At 33.0% G+C, this 20,005-nt stretch overlaps 3 protein-coding genes across 5 annotated transcripts; 2 read left to right on the forward strand and 1 right to left on the reverse strand.

The window, feature by feature from the left end:
• Nucleotides 1-495: 495 nt before the first annotated feature.
• Nucleotides 496-3,119, reverse strand: LOC146528089 (protein SGT1 homolog). Its single transcript, XM_085204823.1, has 6 exons — nt 2,959-3,119; nt 2,508-2,624; nt 2,004-2,205; nt 1,486-1,571; nt 914-1,018; nt 496-649 (listed from the first exon to the last, which is right to left on the reverse strand). Exons 1-6 carry the CDS (start codon nt 2,986-2,988, stop codon nt 545-547), a joined length of 645 nt encoding a protein of 214 aa, XP_085060949.1. The 5' UTR covers nt 2,989-3,119; the 3' UTR covers nt 496-544.
• Nucleotides 3,120-3,710: 591 nt separating this feature from the next.
• NitFhit (ntrilase and fragile histidine triad fusion protein NitFhit) lies at nt 3,711-11,339 on the forward strand. Of its 3 annotated transcripts, none has more exons than XM_085204822.1 (11): nt 3,711-3,850; nt 4,221-4,391; nt 5,106-5,264; nt 5,689-5,884; nt 6,346-6,478; nt 6,795-7,010; nt 7,600-7,791; nt 9,597-9,711; nt 10,075-10,152; nt 10,713-10,798; nt 11,038-11,339. In XM_085204822.1, exons 2-11 carry the CDS (start codon nt 4,284-4,286, stop codon nt 11,144-11,146), a joined length of 1,392 nt encoding a protein of 463 aa, XP_085060948.1. In that variant the 5' UTR covers nt 3,711-3,850; nt 4,221-4,283; the 3' UTR covers nt 11,147-11,339. The 3 variants fall into 3 exon arrangements, with proteins under 3 accessions (XP_085060948.1, XP_085060947.1, XP_085060946.1); XM_085204821.1 differs by having other exon boundaries at nt 3,781-3,926; XM_085204820.1 differs by lacking the exon at nt 3,711-3,850 and adding an exon at nt 3,857-4,015.
• A 2,483-nt stretch (nt 11,340-13,822) lies between these two features.
• Nucleotides 13,823-19,624, forward strand: LOC146528091 (mite allergen Der f 3-like). Its single transcript, XM_085205076.1, has 10 exons — nt 13,823-13,978; nt 14,663-14,709; nt 14,970-15,020; nt 15,594-15,714; nt 16,332-16,394; nt 16,955-17,046; nt 17,175-17,351; nt 18,061-18,280; nt 18,627-18,790; nt 19,419-19,624. The coding sequence occupies exons 1-10, from the start codon at nt 13,942-13,944 to the stop codon at nt 19,605-19,607; spliced, it is 1,161 nt and encodes a 386-aa protein (XP_085061202.1). The 5' UTR covers nt 13,823-13,941; the 3' UTR covers nt 19,608-19,624.
• The last annotated feature ends 381 nt before the right edge of the window (nt 19,625-20,005 follow it).

Genomic DNA, 20,005 nt, shown 5'->3' on the forward strand with positions numbered 1-20,005 from the left:
GATCAATCGATGTTTATAACACATAGATATAATAAATCGATTCCATATTTTGGATACTGATTAATCAATGTGTTGCCATTCATTTAAAGTAGTAATATCTTGAGTCTATTTAAAAATTTAGTTTTATCTCTAAACGATATCCATTAATTATATTTTTCCTTTGGATCCCTATAAAAGTCATAGCTTTTGTTGCTATAATTATGCAAATAGTAGGCAAACATCATTTCCTTAGTTACTGTATAAACTTAATATATAACGCTTTCGGTGATTTAAATGTAATATTTTTTGTATGAACATTGTTTAATAGAGCAAAAATACAACCGATTGGTATCCAAGAATCGATAAAAGGAGCGGGAGAAGGCAGCAGAGATGGGAATATGAAATTAATTTACCAGCAGGTCTTAACTGCGCAAATCACAACCGGCGCGATTGCAGTCATACACATGACAAATAAATAAAAGAAAACAGAATTAGGTTAATAAATAAAAACCGAGATAATAATAATAGTATTAAAGTATATATTTAATTAACTCTTTCATAAATATTAATCCCATTTCTTGTACTCAATGCCTTCTGGTGGTTTCATTTCAACTTTTTCTTTGGCCACTTGATCCCAATTAGTGCTTAATACCGTACCTCCTGATTCAACCTGAAAGTTAATAATATATTAATAGACATTGTTGTAGTGGCGGATCTTAAACCCGTGGTTTGACTTTAATTTCAATAATTGAGGATCTCGACAACCATTGCATTGTACAATCAAAATTAAATCAGTGCTTTGGTTAATAATAATAAATTATTAAAATATATTTCCAAGTCCCCAATAATATTTTCTCCCATATATCTTGTTTATACAGCAATCAGTTAGATACATATAAAGGTATACATTTATTATACTGATATTAATACTTACAAAACTCTTGTTCATTGCTTTTCTCACTTCATCTGAACCTTCCCCATATATTTTTTGGAAGAGAGCATTTAAAGCTTGATCTCCTTGTGGTTTTTCTTCTTCTTCCTAAAATACATATATTAGAATAATATTATTTTCTTTGTAAAACTACAAGGCTCTTTGCAACTGTATATACAATCTTTAAAATTTGTGCAGAAAGCATAGGATACTTGAAGCTAAATAAAATAGTTTTTATGGTTATTTTTAAGAAACCTTTTCATTTGACACATATTATAGGAATGGATTGAAAAAACCTAATCCACCATGCCAAATTTAAAATGATGTCACACAACTACCAACATTTGTCAACCACACTAAAAGTATATACAAAATTTTAGCTCAATCGGCTGATTATATCAAATTTCAATTGCAAGATTCTACCCAAATATAAACATATAGCAATTTAAAAAAAAAGCTTGTAAAAAAATTATTTCCCATATTTCATAGCATATGGTTTCAAAAAAAAGTGATTTTATTTCCTTAGTATAATATAATGCTATAAAAATGTTAAAAACTAGCATTTACTACTTTACCATCTTTATAATATCTTTTTCTATCTTATCCCAGTCTTTTTTGAATAATTTTGGTGGTTTCTGAGGTCCAGAGGCATCTACAACAGCTGTCAACAGATATGTTAAGAAAAATATAATTATCATTTTTTTTCATTTAAAAAAAAAAGAAATTTACATAGTTTTCATAGCAGGTTAGGCAGAGGGAACCTAGTAAAGTCACTCTGCCCCCAAGCACCATCCAATTTTCAAGACATTTCATGTTTTTGACTAAGAGCGAGCAAGACATTTCATGTTGTTGATAGGCAAGCATTTGTCTGCTATCTCACCTGGTGGTAAGTGACGATGCGAACGAAGGTGGAGCATGCTTGCCTAGGTAGTACCTATTCACTCGTTCTTTAATTTATATAATAATCATTCCCCTAGATGAGGACTAAACCCACAACCATCACATTTTGTCACATGCTGTGACCCTTTTGATTTGAAATCTTTTATTATATTATCATTGTAATTTGTATGTATCTTATACAAATTAAACTAACCTTGTGGTATAGCTTTAATTTCATCCTGCTGACTCTCTCCTTCTAGAAGATTCCATCTTATACCTTCCTTCTTTCGCAACTTAACCTCTATTTTAGAAGGAGACACTACATGTGTACACATTGATGGTATAATCTCATGGGACAATTCTAATTCTAAGCTATATTCTGAATCCGAATTTGGTATTACACTTGATACTGAAAGCTGAAAAAAAAATATTAAATGAAAATAATATGGTATTAAAACATTCAATTCTTTATTACATATATAAAAAAAAACTACCCTCTATACAAATTTTGTAACATAACAGTGTCTTACTTTTACTTAAATATAAATAAATTAAATGTCACAGTACAGAAAGAAATAAGTAAGTAAAGTCATCAAGTATGAAAAATTACTTGCATCAAATGAAGATCAAACCCACAACCACCTTAGGCTGATTCAGAAGCTACTCTAATGATACAGAATGGCCTACACATAGAAATATTATTAAGAACAATACTTACACTCTTATCTCCATAATTAACTTTCACTTTATCACTAGGAGTATTTTTGAGCAGAATTGTGACTACTACTAGAGCATCTGTCTGATACCAATCATGCTTAATTTTAGGTTTTACAGGCTGGAAAGTGCATAAAAGTTTTAATTTCACCAAAGAAATACAACATGTATTACATATTTTTATATAGTGTATACAATGTGTCCACTTATGTAGATTTATAATATAAAGTATATTTTAATCATAATAAAATAATTAAAATTAATAATTAATATAATTAAAATTAATTACATGTTTAGTACAATTTCTTTTTTACGAGGAACGATATTTACTTTTTATATACAACATTGAATAGAGGAGAATGTATTTTCATAGTATTATAATCATATTTTTAAAAAAAGTGACTATTCAACTTTTTCCAAAAGGAAATATGTATTTAAAAAAATAGGAAGGCTACCTCAACCGGCGGGTTTTTATCCTCGCTCATTTTAACTTTCTATGTAATTGTTTCTTTATTCAAAGATTACTTATTCTTTGTAATATAAAATGCGGCTGTAGGTGTTTATTTTTAACACCAAGTGACAATTGACTAAATATTTGAAAGTCAAGTCAGAGACGTTTCTCGATTAAATGCGTTCGGAAATAACAGTAATTTGTTCATATTAATTTAAAATCAATCAGCTTCACGCTGTATCTCGCACACAGCAGTGTAAAAAGAGGAGACGTAGACGAGAGTAGTGTTAAGACGCCGTTTCCGCAGAATTCTGGAGGTATGGCGTGCTGAGTGGCTGAAAAGCGGAACCCGCACTTTGCCTCGATACCAGAGCGAAGAAATGGAAATATGAATATAAATTTACATAAATATTTCAATTCCTGGAGTGGGGACCCACAATCAGTCGCATTTACAGACACACTTTGTGCCCAGCGCCACGACTGGCCTCTTAAATAAATATTTTTTTTTATACTCATATATGTGCTGACCTTTAAATAATATTTTATTACGTTTTTTTAGGGAATTAGTGGTGATACTTTTTCCTATTACGCCCAAAACTGTACATACACGCTTGGTTGTGATATAGTTTCAGGGAATATAAATTATCAAATCAACAGGTAAAGGATAAATTATGCCAGGAAAGGAAGTTTTTTATTTAAAATTTCACACTAGTTGAAAACATAAAGGAAAATTCCTATTAATTAATATTTTTTTATAGCTCTCATAGGTAATATATTTTGGATCACTGGAAGTTCATGTCATTGCAATCTTTTTAATGTCATTTATAAATTATTATGAGATAAAACTTTGAAGTTTGACATTTAATGTTTGCATTTGCAACCTAACAGCTGATAAGGTTAAAATAATTATTTATTTTTGTTATTTCTCAGCGCTTATTGTAGACTTTTTATAAGAAAGAAAGTTTTTGATAAGTATGTTTATTTTACATATATTATAAATTTTGGTAATTTGTCTTATTAAACTACATACTTGGCTGTAAATAAAATATCTTATCATGGGGGTAAGAATATAGAATTACTATAATGTATTTAAACATATATTATATAAACACTAGTAGTAATTATCTCCACTTACATACTATTTGCAATGTTAATAAATGTAAATAAGTTTGATAAATCTTATCAGTAAACTACTAATACTTAAAAACAACATTGTGAAACTCGAAAGTACTAATAATTATAATTTAACAATTACTGTTATTTCAGCATTGGACAATATCTCTTTTAAAACGAATAACACATTTTGAAATAAAAAGACATATCAGCACAATGTCTAAAAGAATAGCAATATGTCAAATGACATCGGTAGCTAATAAGGAAGAAAATATGAGTGTAGTCAGTAAATTAATAAATGACGCTGCAAAAGATGACATACAGGTTTGTTTTCATTGTATTACTTTTCCGATATAAAAATAAAAAAAAACAACAGTAAAACAGCCCTTGTTTTACTAGCAGCTACTTGTTTCTTAATAAATATAGAAAATATTCTTAACCATACAAATATTTTGCATTATTACACATATCATTATAGACATAGAGAAACTAGTAAGACTGCATGTTTAGTGATGGAATTTAAAGCTCCACATTTATTTACATCTTAAATACATATTATGTCTTGAAATTTGGTGGGAGAAAATGGAAATGTTAAATTTCTTCAAATGGTAATTGAATTTGATGCCTTTGCATTCAAAATAGTTAAAAGTAATTAGCTTCATGCTATGCATTGACATCAGAGTGAAGAAATAGAAATAAATTTAAATAAATATTTCATTTTGTCAAGTGGGGATCTAACCCACAACCAGTTGCTTTTACAGACACACTATACTTAATAAGTAAGTAAATAATTTATTTATTATTTTGTCAACATTTTTCTATAATACATGAATATTTATTGAATGATTTTTTGGAGATTGGTGTTTCAAGGAAATGAAAAATTTCCCATGAGTGGGAATCAAACCCACAACTTTCCGATTTACAGGCGCAGTCAGGTTCAATGGAGTGTCTTTACACTAGGTTCAGCCTACCCTGCTATATACAAGATAAAATGTGAAGCTAAAAAGAAGAATAAAAATATAAATAATAATTTTTCAGATGATATTCTTTCCTGAAGGCTGTGATTTTATATGTGATAATAAGAAAGATACAATTAGTTCCGCAGAATCTATTATGACTGGTAATACAGTAAAAAAGTATAGAGAATTGGCAGCACAGCATAATGTATGGCTGTCTATGGGCGGAGTGCATGAAAAGGTTTGTATACTTTTTTAAACAATACTTTTTATAATCATATAAAAGTTTCGAGGCCGTTGTGGCGCAAACGCACAAGCGTGTGATAGTAAACGCGACGGCAGTGGGTTCCATTCCCTCTCTGCGGGAATAATCGGCGTCGCGATCTGCCACTCCACACGCAATACCTCCAGAATTCCCTCTCCCTCTGACAACCTGGAAACCTAGTATTAAGACACTCCATTTCATCACCAGAGTGATGAAATAAGAATATTCATTTTGTTGAGTGATAACCCACAACCTTTGTCCTCACAGTCATACCCTCGTGTTCCTATGCTACGATGGATTCAAAAATTAAAATAATTTGAATATAATCAACCTCCTAAGCAAAGATACAGCATACAGTCATTATTTGTGAATTACCTCATATTTGGTTATTTTTTTCTAGAATGAAAATGATTCAAGTAAAATATTCAATACACACATATTAATAAATAACGAAGGTGCCATAGTTCAAACATATAGAAAGCTACATTTATTTGACGTTGAGATTCCAGAAAAAAATATTAGGCTGAAAGAAAGTGATTTTTGTACGCCAGGCCGACATATTGTGGCTCCAGTTGATACACCAATGGGAAAAATTGGTAAGTATCCTACTAATCCTACTAATATTACATATTAATAAATATTAATATTACTAATATTACAAATGTGAATTATTGTTTAACAAATAAACATAAATGTATGTTTATTTGTTAAGCCTAGTTCGCATTATGTCAGTGCTTTAGTCAAATAGCAAGTTATTTAGTGTCTAAACATAAATATAAAAATAAGCATACATATACCAATAAAAAATAAGTTTAGTAAAATACATGCATATATTATCTATAATATAGTATGTGATCTGTGTTTCGAAGTCAACATTCTGAATACTAAACAAAAAAATATTTATATACAATAATTTATAGTAATTATAATTTTCATTTCAAATTGTTTCATTTAATAAAGTTATTAATTTAAATTGAGTTAAAATATATTATTGATTATAACATATATTAGTTAAGTATTTAACATAATCCTAATAATAATTTATTTTAAATACTAGGTCTAGCAATATGTTACGACATGAGATTTCCAGAACTGAGTAGCGCTCTAAGTAATTTAGGTGCGGAGATTTTAACCTTCCCATCTGCTTTCACCCACGCGACTGGTGAAGCACATTGGCATATTTTGTTACGGTAAGTTTTTTTTAAAATTGTTTCTATTATATATGTATCTGTCAATCTACCAATTTACCAATCTATTAATCTAGTTTTCTATCTATCAATCTAGCCATCCATCTCAAATGTATATCAGTAGGAAGCAATTGTTTTATACTATACCATTTAAAGATAAAATATTATACCACTTTCCTTGCTTATTCTGATCTTTTTTATAGTAACAGTTACCTGGAAGAGATCACCTGTAGTCACAACGCCACCTTTACACCAAAATTGTATTTTTTTATAACATCTTGTTGATGTAATAAAGCATTAAATAAATAAAATATTTCAGAGCTCGTGCAATAGAAAACCAATGCTATGTAATTGCAGCGGCTCAATCTGGTCATCATAATTCGAAAAGACGGTCTTTTGGACATTCCCTTGGAGTAGACCCCTGGGGGAAGGTGATAGTAGACTGTGACGTCACAAGTCCAAGCTACAGGGTGCTCGAAATAACGGACAGATTGAAGGAAGTTAGGCGGAATATGCCCGTGTTTCAGCATAAACGGTAAGATGGTTGTGGGTTCGATTCTCATTTGATTGGATTATATTTTTGACTTTGTTTTTGAATATAATGAGCCTTCTCATCATGCTGTGTCGAATTTATTATACTTATGTGATGTAATGTTCCAACATATTTATGTTGTTAGCATCTCTGTAGGCAGGTTTAAATCCCGCAACGTCAAATTTCAAAATCCTAACAGGCAGATTAGATTAAAAAGAAAGGTAATTATAGATGTTATAATGGAATAGAGAATAAATATTTGTTTTAAGTTGAACTTTATAAAGAATTTAAAATGTTCTTTGAATCAAAAAATAAAGAAGAACTTGCAAACCCATCTTAATTTGTTGTGCTGGTATTGCTCAACTCAATCATGTACGTGGGTGTTTATTTATCAATAATATAAATAAATATTTTCTCTTCTTTAATCTCCTTATTATATAAATAAACCTTTAACACTTCTCGTTGTATATGACACATGATACATTGTATACTATCCAACAAAAGTTTTTTTTTAAATTTGAACCCGTATTTCTTGACATTAGAGCCGTTAACCTTATAATAATTGTTTATATATAAATTATCTTTTTTTCAGGCCAGATATCTACTCCCTATATACATTAAGTCTAAGAAACACTCTCCTACCGGAACATAAAGAACAAATTACACCAACGGAGAATCGACCTCCCACTCCACAAGGACCGGTGTACGAATTCGGCCACGTTAAAATACCTGAGTCGTGTGTGTTCTATAAAAGTGATTTGACATACGCTTTTGTTAATTTAAGGTAAGGAATTTTATTACTCTTTTTTAATCCACGTCCACGTTCCCTTTCAGTGTGAAACTGTGCCAATGCGATATGATATATTTGTTGCCTTTATTTTACCTTCATGTTGTATCCCACATTTTTTTTTTTTTTATGGTAAAAGGACAAGGCAAACGAGCGTTAGGGTCACCTGATGGTGATCACCGCCGCCCACGACCCCGTGCAGCACCAGAGGAGCTACAGGTGCGTTGCCGGCCTTTGAGGTGGAGATAGACGCGCTTTTTAAAGGTACCCATATCGTACCAACCTGGAAACACTGCCGCGGATAGACCGTTCCACAGTTCGGTGGCGCGTGGAAGGAAATTTCTACGAAACCGCACAGTAGTGGAGTGCCACGTATCCAGACGGTGTGGATGATACAGAGAACGCACAGCGAGGAGACGTCTCTACGCAGAGCCAAAGTGTCAAGCCTTTCACAGCTTACTGGGTCCTTAATGATTCGAATAGCTCTACGTTGTATGCGATCAAATGGGTCAAGCTGATACTGGGGTGCACCAGCCCAGAGATGAGAACAGTACTCCATGTGTGGGCGAACCTGGGCCCTATATAGGGCCAATCGGTGTTTTGGCGTGAAGTACCGTCTCGCTCTATTGATGACCCCCAGTTTCTTCGAGGCCAACTTGGCCTTGCTTTCCAGATGATCGCGATACTGGCAGTCACTCGAAACATTAAGGCCAAGTATGCTGATACTGGGCGCGGCTGAAAGGGGAGTGTTCTGAAAGACTGGCGATACGATAAAAGGGGTTTTTTTTGTGGTTAACGCGCAAACTTGTGTCTTCAGGGGGTTAAATTGGACCAGGTTCTTTTCACCCCATGAAGAGACATTCTCGAGGGATGCCTCAACAGAAGACACAAGTTTATTTCGGCACTGTTCAGCGTTTTCCCGAGAAAGACTTGCGCGGCCGGAGTAAACAGCGTCCACCGTGGCTGCATAGCAATGAATGCTAGAATCCTCCAGCATGTCATTGATATGCAGAAGAAACAGCGTGGGGGACAGCACGCAGCCTTGGGGAACGCCTGCGTTCACGGGCATTTGATTGGAGCAAAAACCGTCGACAGTGACCTTGATGCTGAGCCCAGTGAGAAAGCTGGCGATCCACCTGCATAAATTCTCGGAAAGCCCATAGGATGGAAGTTTAGCAAGGAGCGCCCCATGCCACACTCGATCAAAGGCCTTCGCCATGTCCAAACTAACTGCCAGGCCCTCTCCCTTGCTTTCGATAGCCGCAGCCCAATGGTGGGTTAGGTAAACCAGAAGATCACCGGTTGAGCGACTATGGCGGAAGCCATATTGACGGTCATTAATCAATCAGTGATCCTCTAGATAAACCAAGAGCTGGCTATTGATGATGCTCTCCATGACTTTTGAGAGTAGGGAGGTGATGGCAATAGGCCTGTAGTTAGATGGATCGGAACCATCGCCTTTCTTCGGGATCGGGTGGATAAGAGCGCTCTTCCATGAATCTGGGACTACGCCGACTGAGTAAGAGTGCCGAAACAAACGCGTTAGCACCGGTGTCAGCTTAGCAGAGTAGACAGAGTGTTAAGACACTCCATTCGCTGCACACCGTATAATTTTCGAGACATTGTGTGTTGAGTGGCGGAACTCAACGTTGCGCTTTCCTCTTGTTACTAGAGAGATGAAATGAAAACTTTTCAATCCTTAAGTAGGAAACGAATAAACAACGTTACGTTTATAGTTTTCGTCAAAATATTAACTATTTCTTCTACCATATCTTTTAATTTTTAATTTTGTTGTTTTCCAGGTGCGTTATTCCCGGTCACGTATTGATAGCGCCATTGCGTTTAGCGAAAAGAAATAAAGATTTGACACAAGAAGAGGCCGAAGATTTCTATAAAACCGTTCGTCTCGTACAAAATGTATGTATCCGGCGTGGATGGGGGCAATCTAGTGCCAAGACACTCCGTTCTTCACTTTTTATCTGTATAAGAGATACAATGTATTGTATGTCTCTCACTCGCCATGTAGTTAGTTGCTCCGATAATATTTTTTTTCACCTATACTATAAAAAACATTTTAAATGGCGATAAAAAATATGATAGCTGTTATAATGTATATCTTGCACTGAATGAACGTGTTGTATGGGGGAAATTAACGCCGCGTCTAGTCTTACCAGAGTATGAAAAACTTTTTATATGATAAAGACATTTGTAAATTGATTATTAACAAAAAATACCTTTCATTATCATATATATTTTTTTTCATTTTGTTTTAAATTACAGTTAATGGAGAAAGTCCACAACACTGAATCTTGTACCGTCACCATACAAGATGGACCCGACGCCGGACAAACTGTTAAAGTAAGAAAATGATTAGTTTTATTATATATTGATATCCAGTTATAATATATTTTGTTTTTCATATGATAACATAATTTATTCATGTATCTTTTATTGGACACAATTAAAAAAATGTATCGTAAAGGCAGACTGCATTATTAAGGATAATATATAATATAATAAAGTGTTCTCTAAATAGCCTACGTGAAGTTAATAATTTCCTTGCTCTGATAGACAAACGGCGGCGTTGAGTTCCGCCACTCAATTCGCACAGAAAATGCAAGAGAGTGTTATAACACTAGGTTCGATATAAAAAAGATTAAGATTACGAAGTTTTAGCTTCATACTGTATCCCGCACATACAACGGTAGGCAGAGGCAACCTGCCTTTAGACACTTCTCTTTGCCATTTTCCGCCGGATTTTGAAGGCATGTTGAGTGGCGAATAAATATTCTATTTTCTCGAGTAAGAGTCGAACCTACAACCTGTCGCGCTTTCAGGCGCATAGTTGTGCACCACGATTGGCCTTGTATATTTAATATTATTATAATATATATCAAACATTATTTCTCTATTTTTAGCATCTCCACTGTCACATAATGCCAAGAAAAAAGGGGGATTTCATAGAAAATGATCTTATTTATTTAGAATTGGCTAAACATGATCAGTAAGTAAATTGCATTTTTAATAAATTTTATTCCTATAATAAAATCATAACTGATGTGTGCTGCCCGTACATGGAAGATATCTGGTAAAAGCTATTAATGGAGGCAATTATTATCAATATAATAGAAATGGAACCCATTGTTTTGATTTTTAAAATTTTTAACTGGTTGTCAGTTTGTGGGTTGGTTGATTTTGTATAAAGGCTGAACAATTTTTTTTAATCTTTTATATATTTTCTAGAATAAAAGCCGGTCATCCATCTAAACCCGCCAGAACTTTAGGTGAAATGGAAGAAGAAGCCGCCATGTTGAGAGAAGAACTAAAAACAGTTAATGGAGAAAAATTATAAATACTATAGCGTGATAGCTTCACACTGTATCTCGCAGGTCCCATCTGGCTGCCCTGCTATATCCGGTATACAACCTGAAAAAAGAAAATATTATGAATTTTATAAACACAGATTTTTTGTTAAAAAAAATATATATCATAAGTTATTATGTAAATATGTATAATAATTAATTAATAAATAATAAATTTGTAAAGTATTATTTTTTATACCTATTCTGTTCCGTTTTTATTTAAAAAAAACTTGCTGTATAGAAATTATGTAGGCATTGCGTAATTAGTGGTGAAACTAAACGCCGCGTTTTGCCTCGCGCGAACCACTAGGGCGAGGAAATGAAAATATTAAATATTTCATTTCCTCAAGTTAGAATCGAATCCACAACCTGTCGTGTTTACAGTCACACGCTTGTGATCCTGCGCCACTGCCTCTACATCACTGTATATCAACATACAGATATTTTATATAATTACATCCTCGTTTTATATAATCATTAATTATATAAAACGAAAATGTAATTATATATACACTACTACTACTACTCGTATATATTATTGATATATATCTAATATAATTGTGACTGATTGCTGTCTGTACATGGAAGATATGTAAAAAAACGTTTTTTAAGAGGATCTATCAATGTAATAGAACTAACAACAATTGTGTTAATTTTTTTCTGTTGGTCTGTGCTTTTTGTCGTGGGCTTTACTAATTTAAATGCAGTTTTCACTATAGTAGATATTTTGGGTGACCATACCTTAATATTTTGTATTTGTTTTACACAACTACAGACTAATAAACACCATATATAATAAACTATTAAACAAATAATCGTGCATTACAAGCAGGCAAAGCCGCGAGCGGGTCGCTAGTGTGCAATAAAACTATTTTAGTTCATCGGTAAAGTCCCTACGTGAAATAATACCATCATACATCGGCATGAAATAAAGATGACGACATTTCTTTACTTCCAATGACGTTTCCTTATCTATACCTATACTAATATAATAAAGCAGAAGAGTTTGTTTGTTTAAACGCTAAAATCTCTGGATCTACTGGACCGATTTACTATTTTTTTTGACATTTATATTGAAAACTTACGATCGAAAGTTCAAATGAAGTCCATCATCAAGGAAATTTAATGAAGATAATCTTTGGCTTTTATAGCATATAATTTGTATGGTATACTTTCGAGAGAATGTAAAATTAAAATAATTCAACGCTCTGTTTACGGCCACAGCGTAGGCTACGCTGGAGTCCCGCAGGGGGTGCCCTTGCCTCCTATCATATCATAGGTACTGCCACATAGTGTTCATGATTGTATAGGTAGAATGCGGGTAAAGCCGCGAGTGGGCCGCTACTTATATTATATAAGTACGAAATATAAAATTTTACGAAACAAGTTGAAAACATAATTTAGTTTTTTAACTTTAAATAATGTTTTAAAAAAGCAGCTTCATGCTCACAGCTAGAGTTTTATGTGTAAAGCTGAAAAAATCATATATATAGTACAAAAGAATTTCAATTGAGAAATTTTAGACAAGATTCAGTTTTTAAAAAACTATATAAATTTTCGATATTTTTAAAATGTATACCTTTTTTTACTAGAGGACTGACTTATAAATACATTGATGATATTCTGCATGTAAAGTAATTCCCCTAATAAATGGCATCTTTTATTAATGACGAACCGGTTATTCATTGTATAGGCAATTAGTTTTTTTTAAATTGCTACTATAAAGGCTAGGTTTTTTTTATAAATGTAATAAAATCGCTAAAATAGGCGAGAAGTGAAGAACGGAGTGTCTGTAAACACGATGGTTAAGGGTTCGATTTCCACTTGGGAAATGAATTACTGTTATTATCTCACTCCGATAAAATAGACAAAGCGCGGTGTTGAATTCCGCCACTTAACACCTAATATCTCGAAAATTTTGCGATACGTGGGCAACGGAGTGTAGTAACACTAGGTTCCCTCTATCAGTCTGTGATATGCGATATACACGTGCTTAACTGCTTATCTTGTAGGTACACTAGTTGACTTTTGACCATATTTGCTTAACCTCATCCTTCTCAAACCAGTTATTTTGACCTCTTACTTAAAAGTGTTTGTACATTTAGCAATTGAAATGCGCGTTTTATAGTCACCTGTTATAAAAAAATCATAAAAAATTATAAAATATCTGTATTGAATTTTAAATGAAGTTTTTTTGGATTTCATGATGAAATTTTATTCTAAAGTTTAATGTGAATTATTTTTCAGCTTAAAATATTAACATGAAAAAAATATAAGTATTTTCTTAACTATGAAAACACTGTTTTAACGTTTGAACGTAGCGGGATTTGAACTCATGACTCTTGGAAACCGTCCAAGATCCGTGGGTGCAAATTCCGCTGCGTCAAATTTTTATACGTTTCTAAAAAAGTATTTTTGTGTCCTAAGTGTGGAATAACACTATAGAAATGTTAAGAATATTAAAATACATACGTTTATTAAATATACACGGCAGATATCAACACGAATATTTTTTTAACGCTTGTTTAACATATAAACATAGCTTCACGCTATATCCCTAGCGGGGTAGTCGGATAATACGGTCTCTACACACGCTTGTTTAAAACGCGCGTTAATAACGTACAGTGTGTAAAATTTCTTATTTCGTATAAATTATGGTGTATTTAGTATTTACACAGTGTTATTCCAACTGTCGACTGGAATAGTTGTGTCAATGTTAAGTGAAGTTTAGAGTAAATTGTAAAATATTTTCTTGTAAACACTATTTATTTAAATATTTTAGGAAATGCGATACATTTGTATAATATTTTATATAATTTTAGGTAAGTTAAATATCTTTAAGTGCTGTACACTCTTTTGCGATAAAATATTTTAAAATTTTACGCTCTATCCCGCACATACTACGGTTGGTAGCAGGAACCTGGGAACCTGGCGTTAAGACATTTCTTTTTGCCATTAGGACACTCAGTTCCCCGCTTTCCGAACAATGCTTTCTCGAGGCATTATCTGTTAAGTAATGGATACTATCGCCGTTATAAAAAATTAAATTATAAAAATATATATTTAACTTGATTTCTTTACGTAGGCAATAGGCATATCATATTTGTCTGTATTACAAGTGATGTGGGTGCAAATACTATATAAGGTTACTGATTAATTAAAACATTCGAATTCTTGTACCATTTTAAATATGTAATACATTTTATGAAAGTCAGTATTGGTAGTTTTTTAAAAATGTCTCACTTTCCCCTTATGGCATGGCAGGGTGGGCTGAACCTTACTACTTTAAGGACGGCAGGAAAATAATAATAATTAACACATTTTTTTTTCTTATCGTATAATTTCAATCAACTTACGTATTGTAAGTTTATGAAGCAAAAAATCCGAAATCTGAATATTTCTAAGTATTTCTCCATTTTTGTCATCGGATAAGCTAAGCCGGTTAAGAATACTTTTTGTTCCGTTATTATACAATTCATTTTCTTTAAAAAAAGTTTCTTTTTCAGTTATTAATTTTCACAGTACCAGCAAAGTCTACAAAAGTCGTGCCTTGGTTAGTATAAAATAGTTACAAAATTTTGACTTTTTAAGACACTTTGTACCTTACTCCTTATTGCTTGCTAGTAGAGCTCAACGCTGCGTGTCGTCTACCAGAACGGGAAAATGAAAATAAATTCCCTGAGTGGGTATACCTACCTGAAAAAGTGAAAACCTCGTAAAGCCATCATATGGGAGATGAAGAAACAAGAAGGTACATAACATTATAATGAATATTAATAGTGTTTTTTATAATTGTAAGTAATTTTTTTTCAGCTCGACAAACCGTGGATATGGTCGGATAATAACTTCAAACCAATTACACATGTAAGTAGTATTTCATATCTATATATATAAAATCGAAAGGTCACTCACTCGTTACGAAATCTCAGAAACTACATGTGCTTCCTAGCAACCTCCTCCTCAAATCTCTAGACTCCTGTCTCAAATTTTGCATAGGAGTTATTTATAGGACGTAGATGCTCGCTAAGACGGAAATTTGCAATATTCGACTCCTAAGGGGATGAAATAGGGGTTGAAAAATTGTATGGAAAAAAATTTAAATCGCCACCGATTTTTATAAGATTTGAAATTTAGACTCTTAAAAATATTTAATTGAACACGTGTTTCATGGTTTATTAGGATTCACCCCTTAGGGTGCAAATAAGCGGGCGAAGCTGCGCGGGTCCGCTAGTTTCTTATTCGATATGCCACTGACTAACTGGCATAGATTCTGACGTTGACAAAGACACTGGGTGGGGCATCCCAGAATTTTTTCCTACTTAATATTTTCATTTCTTTGCTCTAATGTCAAGGTAAACCGCGGCGTTGAGTTCCGCCATTCAACACATAATGCCTCCAGAACTTTTGTCTCAAAATGTCTTTTTCTACTTTTTTCAGGATAAATATCAGCAAACGGAGAAAATAAAGAGATTTTCATCTGATACTCGTGATGACTGTAACTCGGATATACCCCCTACGCCAGACTTTAGGAAGCCTGGACGTAGAGTTAGTAAAACAAGTTAGAATCACTATTATTTTTATAAATCTCTCCAAGTCGGGCTCGCTCACCGAGGGTTCCATGCAAAATTGGAAGTCTCGAGCTCTTTTCAGGCTTAGCTTAGAAGACTAAAGACTCTGTCTTTTCATCTGATACTTCACTTGAACTAAAGGCCTTAATGTCACCCTCTTTGTCTATTATTTTTTAGGATTTAACCATAAATAAATTTAGATTTTTTCCTAAACTAGTACTACGAGTACCTGTAGAAGCTAGCTGCTAAATTTCATAATTCTAGGTTAACTGGAAGTGCCCTATTAATTTTGATTCCATATATAATGTTCCACTTTCACGCAAAAAGTACTGAATGGATTTAGTTGGACACAGTGCTTGGACAGTTTCCAAGAGGCGCGGGTTCATATTCCGCTATGTTGAAATGTAATATGTTTTCTAAAAATATTTTTCTTTCCTAAATGTGGAATGACACTTTAATAATTATAATTTTTAACAAAAAAAAACCGATCAAAAACTTTACAGAAGTCGGTTAAAAATGTAAAATAATATTTTATTATTATATACAGCTACTCGTATAATATTAATTTTATTTAATTTCGTTGTAAATATATTTAATATTTTTTCAGAATGCTTCGAATATGTTTGGGACAGGAAAATCAGAGAAGAAGTAAGATTAAATTTTATGAGTTGTAAGTATTACAATTATTTAAAATTATATATTTTTTTTATATAGTGCCCGGATGCTCGTTAACGTGACGGTTGTGGCTCGAGTCCGGCTTACGAGGATGAAATATTCAATATCTTGATTTCCTTGCTCTGGTAGTAAGGCAAGGCGTCGTTGAGTTCCGCATCGCAACACGCAATGCCTCCAGAAGGCGGAAAGTGGATAATTAAAGTGTCATAATGGAAACGGAGTGTCACTATAGGTTCCCAGGTTCCCTCTGCCTACTCTGCCATATGCGGCATGCAGCGTGATACTGATAAAAATAAATTTTAAGTGTTTTTACGTTTTTGTTCTTGTTAGACAAGTCATGAAATAATTTATATTTGACATTATAAAAATAAAGCATGTATTGTAAAATTATTTTTGTACTGTGAATCGGAAGTTCCGATGTATTGGAACTGGAGACGGATTTTCGTATCCTCCCTGATTCCTGACTCCCATTATCTTCAGTCTTTAGTGGTATCGATAACTGTTGTGCAAATTGTAACATAAAAATGAAGCCTTGAATTTTGGTTGCCTTTCCAGGTATTAGAGAATTAAGAAAGAAAAATAATTATAATGGGTCTCATTTTGCCATCGGCGGAGTGAATGCGTTGCCTGGAGAATTTTCACACATGGTATATTTTTCTTACTTTTCGGTATGAAATGTTTCTTAATTCTTAGAGGGGTCACTGAAAATGAAAGAAGAGATTTAAGAAATGTTATTTAGTACGACATAGTTATAGAGCAATTATATACTCTTCAGGGCGGAGTAGGGTGGAGAGCCAGACACGGAACTTGGATATTTAAGTGTGGATGCTCCCTCATCAGCGACCGGTTTACTCTGACAGCTGCACACTGTACGAAGTCTCCGGTTGATACGACCGTGGAGAATGCTGTACCAGAAATTGTTAGACTCGGTGACAAGAATCTTATTAATGTTGTAAGTATGTTATTAGAAACCATTTTGATGCATTTTGAAATAAGGCCTGACTGTACATGCGATGGTGATGGATTAGATCCCCACTAGAGGAGAAAGATTACACTAGTTTAGTACGCGTAGGTATTCAACTTCACTAGTTGAACGTTGTTTAGGCTTATTATAGAAGATAGGTAATTGTGTAGAATAGAACGAGATATATCTTTTTCTGGTTCTTGAGAATAAAAAGTGGATGCGGAGTGGTAGATCGGATATTTTTCTAGGATTTTCTTGTGAATCAAAAAATAATAAATATTTTAGAAACATGACGGGAGATTTTTAAATTGGATTGGGTTGACATTGGGTTTACGAAATTTTTTTTGCCTCAGTTCATCTCAAATAGTAAGAAAAAACACTTTTCAATTCAAGGACAAAAACCATGTGTACTAGTGTTCTATGTATTATAAGATTGAATATAAATTATTTAAACTTTCGTATAACGACAATCAATGACCTTCACACATACCGTATAGAAAATTTTGTGGAAAGTGGCAAATAGTCTCCTGTCGCCAATTCGTTCAGCAGAGGAAAAACCCTTTGAATTTTTGCTAGATATATATATATACAATTCAGTAAACTACTTACAAAAAAAAATTTCAATAGTTTTAATCTGTTTTTTAAAAAAATGGGACAATATATATTGTTATAAATTTTATTATTTTATAATTTACAGATGTTTAACGGCCTGCCCCCACAAGATTATAGAATTTTGTCAATAATAATTCATCCTAATTATAAGGCGCCTAAGAAATATTATGACATAGCTCTAATGAAAATAGAAACGATAGTAAGATTTACCAATAACCTCCAGCCAGCGTGTCTTTGGAGTGACTTCGATACTTCACAACTTGGTACATCAGCTACCTTGACTGGTTGGGGTGTTGTTGAAACAGGTAAATGAATATTGAAAAGAAAAATCTATTCAATCTGTATCAATTCAATTTATAATGAATATACAAATAAGCTTTAGGAAGATACGAGTACAATTATTATCAGTATTCTCCAGTGTTGATTATCGTCGCCCAGTATATACTTAATGTCTTTATAGACATTGTAAAACAAAGTGTTTTATCACACGACATATTAAGTGTAATTCCGCCCTTTAAAAGAGTAGACAAACATAACCTAGACTTGAGACACTCACGAATTTTCGAGACATTGTGCATTAGGCGGCGGAGTTCAACGCCGAGAAATTAAATTTCTATTAATTCGTTTAATATTAATAAAAAAACTTTTTAGCAACGAAAACCACATCTCCCGAGCTTCAAGCAGCGGTCGTAGATATTATAGATTCGGAACAATGTGACAACTTGCTTCGACCTGCATGTTACCGACATTGGTGTGGGATTGAGGAACATCAGCTATGTGCTGGGAAGTTAGCTGGTGGTGTTGATGCTTGTCAGGTATTTGTAACACTTTATGTATACTACTAAATAGCAATAGCAGTAGCTATTTAGTAGTATAGGAAAAAATATTAGAAATATTTGAAAAAACAGAAGTTTTTTACTTTCTCATAAATATATTGGTGGGGCGAATTGTCCGAAACAGCGACTTAACGATTTATAAACTTAGTGAGACGTATGGTACAAACAGATAGCAAATATTTTGACTTGACTGACTGACTTATATTATCACATTTCAATTCTACTGGATATGAATTGGTGACATTTTGTTTTTTTCCATTTTAAAAATAACCAGAAAAATTTACTATTCGAAGTTATTTTTCTCTTCAGTGCTCAATGCGCTATAGCAATGCATTTAAATTACAGCTCTGTAATATTAAATTGTCAAGTTAGGAACAAAAAAAAGTGTATCAACAGTTTTCCATATCTCTCTTCTCTTCTACAGTAATGATAAAATTATTTCGTCCTTCGGGTTTTTGTATTTTTCTATCTTTGGCTTACAATTTCCTTTTACTTAAACCGTTTAATCGGAGTGAGTGATGACAAGATAGGTACTTCTGGCCATGTACAATTTTTATCTGTGACATGTAGAGGGAAATCTTCAAAATTTTTAATTTTTAAATTGCAGGGTGACTCTGGAGGTCCTCTTCAAGTGAAAATCCCGCTCCCTTACACCGTAGAAGGCTCCATGCACTATATAATAGGAGTAACTTCCTTTGGAGTAGGCTGTGGCAGACCTAACTTACCAGGAGTATACACCAGGGTTTCCAGTTTTATAGATTGGATAGAAAGTATTGTTTGGCCAGACGAATCATAATACATTTTTTAAAAGATCTTTGTGTTTCATTTATTATTTTTTTTAAGTATTTTCTCCGAGATGAGAGAAAGAGGGCAATAAGATTTTTTATATATCAGTATTTGACTATTTTTGCTCTATCTTATCCTTGTCAAACCAGTTATTATGTTCTTTTTCTTATAAGTGCTTGTACACTTAGCGTTTTAAACGCACGTTTTTAACAACCAATAAAAAGTATGATAATAAGTGAAAGAACTGATGAAATGTTCTACAGAAATTTTTAATATTTTTTCTGCTTTTTAATAGAGAATTTAATATTATTTTTAAATATATAATGTAAACTAAAAAACAGTCGAATTGATAACCGAATACCATATTACAGAAGATGCACGACCGTAACTTACATTTAAAAAAGTATA

The sequence above is a fragment of the Heliconius melpomene genome, chromosome 20 (assembly GCF_056956725.1).
Source record: "Heliconius melpomene rosina isolate 202511_hmr_F chromosome 20, ASM5695672v1, whole genome shotgun sequence".
Lineage (NCBI taxonomy): Eukaryota > Metazoa > Arthropoda > Insecta > Lepidoptera > Nymphalidae > Heliconius > Heliconius melpomene.

Excerpts from the sequence above, each read along its gene's own strand:
- LOC146528089 (XM_085204823.1), bottom strand. The coding sequence starts at position 2,988 with ATGAGCGAGGATAAAAACCCGCCGGTTGAG. Across the intron at positions 1,572-2,003 it reads AATTAAAGCTATACCACAAG|CTGTTGTAGATGCCTCTGGA; the intron begins GTTAGTTTAATT and ends ATCTGTTGACAG. Across the intron at positions 650-913 it reads AAGCAATGAACAAGAGTTTT|GTTGAATCAGGAGGTACGGT; the intron begins GTAAGTATTAAT and ends ATTAACTTTCAG.
- LOC146528091 (XM_085205076.1), top strand. The coding sequence starts at position 13,942 with ATGCGATACATTTGTATAATATTTTATATAATTTTAG. Across the intron at positions 14,710-14,969 it reads TCTACAAAAGTCGTGCCTTG|CTCGACAAACCGTGGATATG; the intron begins GTTAGTATAAAA and ends ATTTTTTTTCAG. Across the intron at positions 18,281-18,626 it reads TTGGGGTGTTGTTGAAACAG|CAACGAAAACCACATCTCCC; the intron begins GTAAATGAATAT and ends AAAACTTTTTAG.
- NitFhit (XM_085204820.1), top strand. Across the intron at positions 6,479-6,794 it reads CATTGGCATATTTTGTTACG|AGCTCGTGCAATAGAAAACC; the intron begins GTAAGTTTTTTT and ends AAAATATTTCAG. Across the intron at positions 7,011-7,599 it reads CCCGTGTTTCAGCATAAACG|GCCAGATATCTACTCCCTAT; the intron begins GTAAGATGGTTG and ends TCTTTTTTTCAG.